Source organism: Pipistrellus kuhlii, unplaced genomic scaffold, assembly GCF_014108245.1.
Source record: "Pipistrellus kuhlii isolate mPipKuh1 unplaced genomic scaffold, mPipKuh1.p scaffold_m20_p_7, whole genome shotgun sequence".
Taxonomy (NCBI): domain Eukaryota; kingdom Metazoa; phylum Chordata; class Mammalia; order Chiroptera; family Vespertilionidae; genus Pipistrellus; species Pipistrellus kuhlii.
Window position 1 is genome coordinate 38,621,235 of NW_023425573.1, and position 13,537 is coordinate 38,634,771.

General features: G+C 45.1%; 1 protein-coding gene across 2 annotated transcripts in view; it reads right to left on the reverse strand.

Moving 5' to 3' along the window:
* Positions 1-12,560, reverse strand: part of RAPGEF4 (Rap guanine nucleotide exchange factor 4) — a 249,197-nt gene extending 236,637 nt beyond the window's left edge. For both annotated transcript variants that reach the window (XM_036421380.2, XM_036421379.2), the window contains exon 1: positions 12,404-12,560. In XM_036421380.2, coding sequence (XP_036277273.1) covers positions 12,404-12,468 — 65 coding nt within the window. In that variant the 5' untranslated portion in view covers positions 12,469-12,560. The remainder of the gene's footprint in view (positions 1-12,403) is intronic.
* Positions 12,561-13,537: the final 977 nt, after the last annotated feature.

The following is a 13,537-nucleotide window of genomic DNA, read 5'->3' on the forward strand; positions in this document are numbered from 1 at the left end:
TACTGACTAGAACGGTCCCAATTCTACAAATCAGATCGTTAAGTACCACCAGGGAATATTTAAAACGAGTCTGCTGCATGCAGGGTACCTACCTGCATTACCACGGAAACTTATGATTCTCAAACTATCTTCAATTTTTAACATAAAAATTTACAAACATATTGGCATAACACTTAATTAGTTGTTGAGGAGAATATGATAAGAATTCACTATAAAAACATCATCAAAAGACAGATGGTAAAATAATGATAGAAAATTGTTTAAGATAATGAACAAGTCCTCAAAATGAAACATGGTTGGAGTTTCTAGGTATCTCGGACCATTTTCTTGCTCTGCTGCATTTGTCTGCGAGGTCGGTCTTAGGGAATACTGACCCTACAGGGGTGCCAGACAAATTTGTCATTGGTAAAACTACAGTGGTTAAATATAAAACCTTAAGTCCACCAGTAGGATGGGATGGTGACACCACCATCAGCATCCACAGTCAAAAGCACAGGCTCAATATCTCAGAACCTCATTAAATAATAGTACTCTTCCAAATCCGCATGCCACTCTCTAGGAATAGCTTTCTTTTTCTTCAAAAATTACAGTAATGAAAAACTAAACAGTATTCTAAATATTTTTCAAAGATATAATTTGAGCCAGGACCGGTTTGGCTCAGTGGATAGAGCGTCGGCCTGCGGACTGAAAGGTCCCGGGTTCGATTCCGGTCAAGGGCATGTACCTTGGTTGCGGGCACATCCCCAGTGGGGGGTGTGCAAGAGGCAGCTGGTCGATGTTTCTCTCTCATCGACGTTTCTAACTCTCTGTCCCTCTCAATTCCTCTCTGTGTAAAATCAATAAAATATATTTAATTAAAAAAAAAAGATATAATTTGAAATTTAAAATCCAAAATTTCAAAATTTATCCCTTTCAACTGTTCTCTGAAATTACCTTTGTCTGCTACCACCACAAAAGCAATAATATATTGTGGGCACTGGCTCCCAATGAGGCCTTGTTACCAAAGAAAAAACGGTGGTGCCATATTTATTCAGCCTGTGTCCTCATAGCAGGCACTACCCAACCCTTGTTCTCTAAAAAACCACTTAGTAAAGCATGGATGACACTGATTTAAGTTCATAGTGGGTGGCCTCTCAGTTAATTCAAGGTCTTTGATCAAATGTTACTTCCAGAAAGGCCTGCCCACCTTCTCTAAAACCACTCCCGGACACTGTAGCACAGACCTGTCTGTCCCACTACTCCATCACTCTATATCCTCTTACCTCGGCCTCGTATTATTTATTACCACCTAACTTTTCCTTGTTCGCCCCTTTATTCCTTGCCACCTGGAACAATATCCAACACCCACCGGTTACTCAATACTGGTAAATAGTTTTTGGAACGACTAACTGAAATAACGTATGTCTTCACAACTAGTATTTAAATTCATGAGGCCAAGGTTCCTGACAAGTCTTTTCACTAACCTATCCCCAGCAAGCACATCTGGCGCATGCAAAACAGAGTGTAAAATCTCTGAAAGAAGGAACTGGTGGAAAATAGAGGATTAAGATCATACCCTTTTCCCACAGCACATTTGGGCTGAGGAAGGAGAAAAAGAACATGAGACAGGGAGAGGGAAACAGGATACGGATGAAGTGGCAAGGGACACTGAAAATAGGGCTTTCTTATATCCCAAAAGTTTGTTTAAAGAGTTGATAAAGAAAATGTGTACAATTCAAGAACTTGACTTTTTCTGCAACATGTCCAACAAGTAGCCCATCAATGATTAGAAGGATAAAATTGTCCAAGCCTGAATACTAGATAAGACATTTAAGCAGAATTGCAATTTCACATACAATATAAAGAATCAAATTATTAAGTTCCAAGTAATGTCTGCTTCCCATCAAAGGTCTTTGTTTTCAACATCTCTAACAAGTGTTTCTAGGGCCTTTAAAAATTATTTCCCCATTTATTTAAATAAAAGAGAGGTTCTTGATCTTTTAACCAAATTGTATACTCCTATAGCACAAATCACCCTATTGTTTTTATCATATGCTTACATCTTACAATTTTATTATCATATGCTTATATCTTACAATTTTATTCCATGAAAAGATTTTCAGAAAAATTATGTTACACAAAGATAGGCATTTTAATGTTTCAGTGCAAGCAACACAAGTTGCTTGGTTTCCTTGGTAACAATCATAGGGCCCCATTCTGTGACATAACCTGTGGACTCCTGGCCGTCATTCGTCAGAGTGGCCCCATCATTACTCCTTGAAGATAAACTCTTGCCCCCCACCTCCTCACAAAGAAGGGCTAATCCACCACTAAGACATATATCTTTCCTTGGCTATCAAGTGAGAGTGTAATTTTCCCCCAGTTCAGCTGAATCCAAAGTCAAATGACTTTTTTTTCTGCTTGTTTTTTATTGAGATATGTTTCACACACCATACAATTTATCATTTTAAAGCACAAAATTCAGTGTTTCTTTATATATCCACCAAGTTGTGCAACTATCACTATTACTAATTTCAGAACATTCTCATCACTCCTTAAAGAAATGCCATGCCCATTAGTAGTCCCTCACCATTTTATACTTTCCCCGATTTCTGGAAACTATTAACATACTTGCTAATTAAATTTGCCTGTTTTGGACATTTCACATAAGTAAAATCATACAACATGTGACCTTCTGTGTCAGACTTCTTTCACTTAGCATAATGTCTTCAAGGCTCATCCATATTGTAGCATGTATCAGTACTTCATTCCTTTTTTTTTTATTTTATTGATTATGGTATCACATCCCCCCATTCTCATCCCAAACCCCTCCCCACATATGCCCCCACTCCCCTGCTCTCCATGGCCACTGGCTAGGCCCATATGCATGCACACAAATCCTTTGGTTGATCTCTTCCCCTTACCCCTACTCTCCCCTACTTTCCCTCTCAGATTTGAGAGTCTGATCGCTGCTTTTCTTTCTCTGGGTCCGTTCCATTCCTTTTAATGGCGTTCATATACAAATTTTTATGTGACTGTATGTTTTCATTTCTTTTAAATGTATATCAAGGAATGGAATTGCTGGGTCATTTAGTTACTCTATGTTTAACTTTTTGAGAAACTGCCAAACTGTTTTCTATATGAGACTGTATGTAGCATTTTATATTTCTTCCAGCAGTGTGTGAGGGTTCCAATTTTTCTACATAATCCCAACATTGTTATTTTCTGTTTTAAAACACTTGGTATTTTTTTACAATAGCCAACCTAGAGGATGTGAAGTGTATCTCACGGTAGTTTTTATTTGCATTTTCCTAATGACTAACGATGTCGGGCATCTTTTCCTGTGCTCTTTGGCCATTTGTGTGTTTTTGGAGAAATGTTCAAATACTTAGAATAATTTTTAATTGTTTCTCTCTTGGCTTTTAATTGTTGAGTTGTAATGGTTCTTTATACATTCTTGATACTAAACTCATATCAGCTATATAATTTGAAAATATTCTGTAGGTTATCTTTTTACTTCTTGATAGTATCCTTTTCTGAAACAGAAACATTTTGAATTTTGATAAAGACAAATTTATTTACTTAATGTATTTTTGGTGGCTTGAGATTTAGACATCTAAGAAATCTTTGACTAATTCAAGGTCACTAAAATGTATTTCTTTCTAAGAATTTTACAGTTTTAGCTCTTACATTCAGGTCTTTGATCTATTTTTATTTACTTATCTGATTGTTGAAAGTATTACAAAAAAAGTCCCCCTTTTCCCTCCCATTGGCCCTCTCCACCCTACTCCTGGCCCCATCCCAGGCCTTCACCACATTATTGTCTTTCCATGGGTTATGTATAAATACATATAAATTCTTTTGTTCATCCATTCCTCCCGCCACCCCTTCCCTCTGAAATACGTCAGTCTATTGCATGCTTCAGTGTCTCCTGATCTATTATATTTTGTTTGCCAGGTCATTTTAACCAACAACACAGAAAGAGCAACACTCTTGGTATCTATTGAGAAATATTACTTCAAAGTCCTTGTTGCCCAATTTTAATACTTTCCAATAGCTCAGATGTGGAAAACAATACTTATGGAGGATTTCTTGAAAGAGAACTAATCCACTGACTCCTAAAATATATTTTAGGATTAAATCAGACCATCAGAAAGTTGTCCATTACACTGGCCCCCTTACTCCTTTAATGCCCCTTTGGCATTGAGCTATCAAGATATATTGAGAGCCCTATGAAACCCACTGCTGAATTCACTGCTGAGATAGTGTCCATCACATTGCACAGTATCTTCCATGAGGTTGAAAGAACTTGGTTCCATCTCTCAGTACTTCTTAGGCAGACTCTGCTCTCCTTCTCCCTCAACTGTGAATTACTGAAGAAAAAGCTCATTCTTCACTGCCACTGTCCAGGATGCATGAAGATGGATTTAAATGTGACTAAGGAAAAACTAGCTGCCCTGAAGTTGGGAAGGTGGTCCAGGAGAATAAGCAGCTATGAAATCTTACAAATTCATAGGAAATTGGAACTGAAAGGGATCTGCCAGTCCCAGCCACCTCCTTAGAGGGGACAAAGGTCCATTGGAGAAAACCCAACTAGACTAAGGAGGCGGAATCTGCTTTGCTGTGTACTACCCTTCCTCTGATGAGTCCTTCAGGATCGGAGGCTGTGTTCTGCAGGGCTGAGGCAGCCTCTCTCAGGCCCTGAGCTCCAGAGGCACTATCTTCATGAACCTCCAGTTTGAGGGAGTCCAGCTCTGACTGAAACACTCCTTTCCCAAAATCTCAGGGCAGGTAGAGTCAGCACCACAGGTTTTAACCTTGATTACTTATTAGTTTGCATTGTCTTCTAATTGCTCCTCAAATATATGCTTCGTGCTCCCATGTATTTGTGGCTACAATGAGATGTTCCCCAAAAAGTTGCAGATAAATTTTTAAAATCATAAAAAGAGATCGCTTGATGTTATGTGCCTCATGATGGAAGTATACAACACTTCAATGAAGTACTGTTGCCCCAGAAATCATATCTAAATCTGATCAAGCTCTAAATCCAAGTATCAATGTACAGAAAATATGGGCGACAAAGGAACATATTAAGAGACACCATAGGGTAAAATTAAAATTCAGACTGTAAAAAAATACCTGTTTCTTTAACAAATTTATTACAAGAAGAAAAGGAGAGAGATGAAGGAGAACTTAGAGATTTTAAAAACTTAACTTATTTGAATCCTGATACAAACAAACTATAGAAAAGAAAAATTTATGATCTCTGGCTGTTGTGGCTTAGTTGGTTGGAGCGTCGTCCCATACACTGGAAGGTTTCTGGTTCAATTCCTGGTCTGGGCACATAACGCAGGTTGTAGGTTCGATCCAGTGGACACATGCAGGGGGCAGCTGATTGCTGTCCCTCTCTCACATCTCTCTCTTACACACTCTCTCTGAAATCATTTAAAATTTTAAAAAAGGAAAAGTTATGAGATAAATGAAGAAATTTGAACATTGACTGGATATTTGATTATATTAGGAAACTAATGTCAAATTTTTAATGCGTGAAAATGATATTGCTTTCTTTATAAAGAGTCCTTATCTTTTAGAGATATACTGCATTTGGAAATATTTAAAAATAAATGAAATAAGCCGAAACTGGTTTGGCTCAGCGGTAGAGCGTCGGTCTGCGGACTGAAAGGTCCCGGGTTCAATTCCGGTCAAGGGCATGTTCATTGGTTGCGGGTACATCCCCGGTGGGGGGTGTGCAAGAGGCAGCTGGTCGATGTTTCTCTCTCATCGACGTTTCTAGCTATCTCTCTCCCTTCCTCTCTGTAAAAAATCAATAAAATATATTTTAAAATAAATAAATAAATAAATAAATAAATAAATGAAATAATACTATGGCTGTGATTAGCATCAAAATCATCCTGAGGGTAGTAGGGTGAATTGGGATATAAATAAAACAAGATTGGCTGAGTTGATGATTATTGGAGGGGAAAGGGAAAAGTACGACAGAATTATCATACTGTTTTCTCTTATTTTTGTATATTTTGAAATTTTCTGTAATAAAAGTTGGTTTGTTTTGTTTTTTAATCCTCACTTGAAGATATTTTTTCCCCATTGATTTTTAGAGAGAGTGGAAAGGAGAGGGAGAGGCAGAGACAAACACCGATGTGAGAGAGACACATTGATTGGTTGCCTCCAGCAAGTTCCCAACCAGAGCTGGGAGCCTGCAACCAAGGTACATGCCCTTGACCAGAATCAAACCCAGACCCTTCAGTCCACAGACTCACACTCTATCTACTGCACCAAACCAGCTAGGGCTAAAAGTATCTATACTAATAAAAGGGTAATATGCAAATTGGTCAGGAAGCCCTCACAGTAACAACTGAACAGCAGGCTGAGTGAGGTGACAAGGCTGGCAGGGGGTTAGTGAGGGACCTCCAAACAACTGAACAGCAGCCTGCAAGGGGCAACCAGGCCAGCAGGAGGGGCAGTGAGGGGCAACCAGGCTGACAGAGGGGGCTGTGAGGGGCGACCAGGCCAGCAGGAGGGGCAGTGAGGGGCAACCAGGCTGGCAGAGGGGGCTGTGAGGGGCGACCAGGCCAGCAGGAGGGGCAGTGAGGGGCAACCAGGCTGGCAGAGGGGGGCAGTGAGGGGCAACAAGACTGGAAGGCAGAAGCAGTTCAGGGTGATCAGGTTGGCAGGGGGGCAGCCTGATCACCCCTAAACCAGGATCGGGCCTAAACTGACAGTCGAGCATTCCCCGAGGGCTCCTGGATTGGAGAGGGTGCAGGCTGGGCTGAGGGGACAGCCCCCCTGCCGCGCCCCCCCATGCACAAATTTTGTTAACCAGGCCTCTAGTTTTTAATAATACATTAGACTAGAGCTGTGCAATGTCATTTTTTTTTTTTTAAGTATTCATGTCCGCCAAGGAAACACAGATGGAGCAGCAGAGGCAGATGCTGATGGTGCTGCCCAAGCCTTTCCCAAGGGGACCAGTGAAAAGACCTGCCTACAGAGTCACTGATGCCTCCATCCCTGAGGGGAAGGATGCACTCGGCCCTCTCACCCTGATCCCATAAGCACCTTCTACAGTCAGGGCTCTGCACTGGAGCTGGAAATAAAATGATGAATAAAATACAGAGACTAACATCAAATGATGCAAAAAGAAAAGTAAGCCAGGATTGCAGTGGAGTCTGACATGTTATTACAATGTTTGGGGGAGGTGTGCTATGTGAGTACATGCCATGGCGATCTAATTGGAAGAGGTGGCAGCCAAGTCATCCTGATGGATTCCCAGAACTATCTTCTGATTATCATTCAATTCCTGGGCTCTGTCGCTCTAGGAACAGAATGAGCTGGCCAGAAGTTGTAAGTGTCCTGGTCCGGCAGCTTTGCCTCTCATTGTAAATGCACACCACTGACTTCTCATAATAATTGGGCTTCTCATACATCTTGCCTAGAGGAGAAATACATTAGCCAAATAATGTGCGTTCACTTCTCTGATGTTATTTTCAAATTCATGAACTGTCGTTTCTGTTTTTACAGTCTCTGAGAGTTCAGTGCCTGTGTTCTTTATCTGAATAATGAATTAATTCGTGACGCGCTGACAAATCAGGATTCTGAGACTGCAAGACCAGCCCTGAACTCTGAGACTCCACCAGGGTAATGCCATCCCTCAGGACCTCCCTGGGGAGACACCAGCCTTCCTTCTGCTCTGCGTGCTTCTTTGATCTTCTCCATTCCTCAAGGGTGGGATCGTGTCTGATGCTCCTTTGATATCCGAGTCATCCTCTCTCACCATGCCTGCGACTAAGCATTTTGTGATTTTGTGTGTTTTGTTTTTTTAACACATTTGTCCCTTGATTTCTTTGACTTTCATTCAATCACATCAAAATAGCTAATCTATTTGGGGATTAAGTCAGATGCAACAACATAGGTTAGAGGCATTTTAAAGTGAAATAGGAATAAATTTTTAAATTCCTTAGATGTTTTGGAAAATGTCAACCTTTTTTAGGTTCCGTGCCATGTTAACTTCTTTTTCTGCTTAGGCCTGTGATCAATACGGGTCTTCACATAAGCTAATCACATGAGGACCTCCCTCCAATCTATCCTCTACCTGAAGAACAAGGAGCCAACTATGGTGAACTCCCCAGACAAAGACCATTTCTTTCATCTCCAGTGGTTTCTCTTTCAATCACTTAGGAAGATTCTTTCACCCATAACAGGGACTAACAAAATTTTTCTTCAAAGACCTATATAAGTAAGCACTTTAAATTCTGTGGACGAGTCTCCATTGATTGCCACTACCCAACCCTACCGCTGTAGCATGAAAGCAGCTGTAGGCAATATATAACCAAATGAGTGTGGCTGTGTTGGAATTTGAATTTCATATAAATTTCAGGGATCATGAAATCTGAGTCTGGCTTTATTTCCAACCATTCAAAAATGTAAAAAGCATTCTTAGCTCAGGAGTTGCCATCTGATCTGATCCACAGCATGTAGTCTGCCAACTCCTGCTTTACAGCCATGAGAAGATGATACTGGCCATGATTCACCACACATATGTGAATATGTGTGGTCCCTTCATTATACTCCCGTATCAACCTTGAGAATGTTGACTTCCTGATGCTTCTTAAATTCACTGGTGACAAATCTAAAATCTTACGATAAAAAATATTTTCACTAAAATTAGTCAGCACAGGTTAAACAAAAAAAATACATTTTACATATTTTAAATCCCAAATAGTGGATACTATGCTATTCGTCTCTAGTTACTATCCCTGCTCAGAAAAATATGAGATATTTTTTGCTTTAACATGTTTCTGATGAGACTTTTTCCAATGTCATTTTATCCAAATTTTCAACACCTTTCTCATTTTAAGATTAATATTTATATACTCTCATCTCCTCAGCAGCATTGTAGTCCAAGAACTTCGACGCCTGACCTATAAGCAGCTTTGGGTGTTCTTTCTTCACTCCCTTCTCTGATGTGTGAGTTTATAGATTATTTTCCTGTCTATAATAACTTTGTAGGCATGCCTAACAAACATTTCTAAGGCTTTATTTTCCTTGTTTTATTAGTTTCACCTTTCATCGCATACTTCTCTACTCCAGCAGCCTTTCTATTGTGATTCCCCTTTTTATTTCCAACCCCAGGGCCCTCTTTTTCTGGCCATCACCAACAGTAGCTGCTTGCATGGTGCATATATCTACACTGCATTTCCCAGCTATGGAAAAGGTCCTAGCATCATATCCCGAGTAGTACAGAGGGATTCAATGTACTCTCCCTCTTTTATGTGTGTGTATGCCTGAAAATATACATAATCAAAAGTTTGAGAGAAATAGAGCATGTTTTCCTACACCCTAGGTCTAGACTAGGTCACAAGAGGAATTTGTGGTTGGAAAGAAATTAGTGTATTTATAGGCCACTTCTGAGTGGCTTTGTTCACATTCCCCACTCTGCCTGGCATGCCCTCCCCACATTCTCTGCCTGATAAAATTCCCCTCAACCTACAAGGTCCAGGCAGCACCTGTGGGAAGTATCCTTAGCAGAGCTGCCAATACTCTCTTCTACATTCCCAAAGCACTTCATACATCTCTGTTAAAGCACTTTCATTGAATTGTGGATAGTTGTTTATGTAGCTGTCCCACCCCGACCCATGCCCCTATACACAACTGAATGAGTAACTTCCTTTATTCTTTTCCTGCATCCCCAATGCCCAATGCGGTGCCTGGACTAGGGTGTCAGAAATATTGAGGGCAGTGTGCCACGAAGAAGTATTTCAGGGGCTTTTCCAGCCCACATCCATCAGCACCCTCAATCTTCCTTCTCCCCTAAAAAACACATAGACAATCTAGATAAAAATGCAACTTCAAAATAAGGCGCTCTGACAATGAGATTGCCAGTTCTAAACCCTTCTTCAAAGGAATCCCACCATCAACGCTGCAGAAAACTCAATGGTACCTAACAGTTTTCAAAGAACTTTCACCATTTTTTCCCCATTTGGTCCACTAATCCTTAGTAAGATAGATAGTCCTATCCTCATTTCTTAGACACTTCAGTAAATAAAAGTGGCATGTCCAAGATCAGTGCTGGTGATAGCTCTGAGCCTAAAAGCCTTAAAACACTGATCTGTCCACTCTCCCACCGTCCACGAAGGCGAGGCCAGGTCCCTCTGGTAGACTTCTTCCCCATTACGGATGGCGGTATTAGATTGTGGCACTATGTTCTAAAAATCCACTCCAAGTAAGATCACTTAGGCAGATACACATTATGAAAAGATAGAGTCAAATACGCCACTTGTGTTAGTATTGCTCTATGATTCTGCCATAAGTACTTATTGACTAAAGGGTTTCCACTGAATTACTGACTGTTCCAAACACTGGCCTGCCATGCGTTCCTTCAAAGAGAAATATAATATATAATCCATTATGTTGAAAATTCACTCATGAGGAAGTATTATTATTTATAGGTTAAGTGCAAGAGGCTTGATTTTCTCTTCTTTTATAATTCATCTTTCTTAAACTATTAAATTTAGATTACTTATCATATTGGCAGGCTCTTCCTTCAAACATGCTTTTAGTTCCTCTACACAATTCTGTATAATTTAACTACCACTTCGATTCTCTTACTATTTATTGTATGTAACTCTTCTAATATTAGTACATATCATTTTAGACATAAATAGGGCACTGCCTGCCAAAAAGAAAATCTTGCTGCTGTGTGGTAACTGAAAGCAAAAATTATTTTCAGACATATTAATTTATTCAAATGAGCCACAGTGAGCTGTTCTCAAATTAATTTTTTTTCAACCAAGGCCTATAACCGTGAAGTATGCAGAGTATGTCACACTTCAGATTTTCATGTTTGAGCTGGTTACGAATCTGCTCATTGTAAAAAAGAAAAATCACAACATGGCAGAGCAAAAACATATTCCACGCAAATGCAAATAGAGATACCATGCAGATAGCTGCAAAACGTGAATCACTGCCCTGCTGCAGCAAACTCGGGAATGCAGAGGCCGCTCCCGCCGCACGCTTTCTTGCTCGGGTTTTAAAAGTTCGGAGGCATCACCTCGCAATCAGGGTCATAAACTACCATCGCTCATACACGTTTCATGGTCACTGCTAACCCCACAATGTGAACAATCGGGAAATTACGCTCTCGGAGCCTGGAAACAACCGCAGTCCGCTGTGACCCACAACAACTCCTTCCACAGAGCTAGAAGGCGCCGGGAGCTGAGGTGCTTTATTGTTTTAATTTGTTTAGAGTAAGGGTCTTTTCCCCCACCAGGAGCAAGCACTGAGATGAAAGCAGTCCCCGCCTGGCGTGACCTTCCCGGCACAGACAGACCTTGAGCAGAGGGAGGCACAGGCTCGAAGGCACCGGACAGCTCCACTGAGCAGCTCACACTTTGCTTCCCGGAACAAAAACGCATGTTCCTCTGCACCTGCCTCTCCCCCTCCCCTGCTTAAAACTTAGATGACCTTTCCTCCCAGCGGTCTGAGCAGCTGGAAGAAGATAGGAATCTATTGGCCTGTCTGGTGATGCCCAGAGGAAATACCCTCCCACAGGAGAGCGGAGCCTGGAGTCAGAGGGGAGGGGGCGAGAACAGGAGGAGGGAGGGATGGGGTGGGGGTGGGGGGGCGGATGGACCAGAGCTGCCGGCGCCCTCCCCCGCCCCCTCCGCCCTGCACTGCATTTTCTCCACCTCACGTGAAAATCTCCTGCGGGGTCTGCGCCCCAGGCAGGGGTCTGCGCCCCAGGCAGGGGTCTGCGCCCCAGGCAGGGGTCTGCGCGCCCCAGGCAGGGGTCTGTGCGCCCCAGGCAGGGGTCTGTGCGCCCCAGGCAGGGGTCTGTGCGCCCCAGGCAGGGGTCTGTGTGCCCCAGGCAGGGGTCTGCACCCCAGGCAGGGGTCTGTGCGCCCCAGGCAGGGGTCTGTGTGCCCCAGGCAGGGGTCTGCGCCCCAGGCAGGGGTCTGTGCGCCCCAGGCAGGGGTCTGTGCGCCCCAGGCAGGGGTCTGCGCCCCAGGCACGGGTCTGCGCCCCAGGCAGGGATCTGTGTGCCCCAGGCAGGGGTCTGCGCCCCAGGCAGAGGTCTGTGTGCCCCAGGCAGGGGTCTGCGCCCCAGGCAGGGGTCTGCGTGCCCCAGGCAGGGGTCTGAGTGCCCCAGGCAGGGGTCTGTGCGCCCCAGGCAGGGGTCTGTGCGCCCCAGGCAGGGGTCTGTGCCCCAGGCAGGGGTCTGTGTGCCCCAGGCAGGGGTCTGTGTGCCCGAGCATCCCGGACGCGGCCCCTGGCCCCTCCCCCGCCCGGCCCCCCTCCCGCAGCGGCGCTGGGCCAGGTGCGGGCTGCGGCTCCGGGCGGGCAGCTGCCCCCGTGGGGAGCTCGGGCCGGGCAGCACCGCAGAGCCTGGCGGGCGGGGCCCTTCCGTCACCTCTTATCCAGGCAGGCGATCCACTCGGCGGAGGACGAGGCATGGGCAGCGTGCGCAGCGACCATGTTGGGCAGCGGCCGGTCCCCGGCTGCGGGCTCCGCGCTGGCTCTCCCTCCGCGCCCGGCCCGGCCCGCCTCCCTCCGGCGGGTGGCGGCTCCGGCCTGGAGCGGCGGGAGGGGAGGAGGGAGAGGGGGGAGGAGGGAGGGGGCCGAGGGGCGGGCCGCGGGGACTGGAGGGCCGGCGCCCGCCCTCCGCACCGCACTGCGGCGCCCGGGGGTGGGGAGCCCCGCGTCCCGGCGCCGCGGGGGGGCGCTCGCGGGGACCCCGGGGCGGAGCACCTGCGACAGGTGGGCCCGCTGCAGCGCAGGGACACCTGGGCCACACCCCTCCCCTCCGGGCCCCTGAAACGGGAAAGAGAGAACCCCACGAGCGTGTGTGCGGGGAGGGGGGGAAGGCGGTCAGGGTCTATATATTTTTCATCCAGCAAATGCCACTAAAATGGCTGCTGCCGTTCCGTTTCCTTAGAAACCCGGGAGTCTTCCTCTGCAGCTTGTCTAAACTTGCTGGCGGGTTCGCGCTCACCTTTCCTGTTTCCCCTTTAAAACGGGGACGGAGAGGAGGGCTGGGGTGGCTTGGGATGGGCACGCCCACAGTGGTCCCTAAGGCGGGATGCAGGCGACACTTCCTCCTGAAGGGCGAGGGAGGGCGGCGTGGGGGGCAGAGGGGGCACCGGCGTGGCTGCAAGCGGGGAGCGGGGACTGGTGGGCCAGGAGGGTGAGCAGTGGTGTCTGGGTGGGTGACAACCCGGTCTAGGACCTTGTACCTGAGACCAGCTTGGGCTTCCATCCCCTGCAGGATGAAAAGAAACACGAAAGGAGGGGGGCAGGTGGGGGAAGAAGTGGGGCCGCAGCAGAACTGAGGTTCAGGGATTGGGGGCCAGGGTCCCAAGGCACGTGGGTTGTTACTAGGAACTTGGATGGTTGGCCCCACATGCCATTCTCTCCAGGCCTGGAGTGCTGAGTGTTTGTCTGCTGTCTGGCTCAGGTCGGAGTACACAACAAGTGGTGACACTCATGCAAGAATCAAATTATGCTCTGACAGTTGTTCAAGAATTCGGGTCAAGTTAAATCTTTT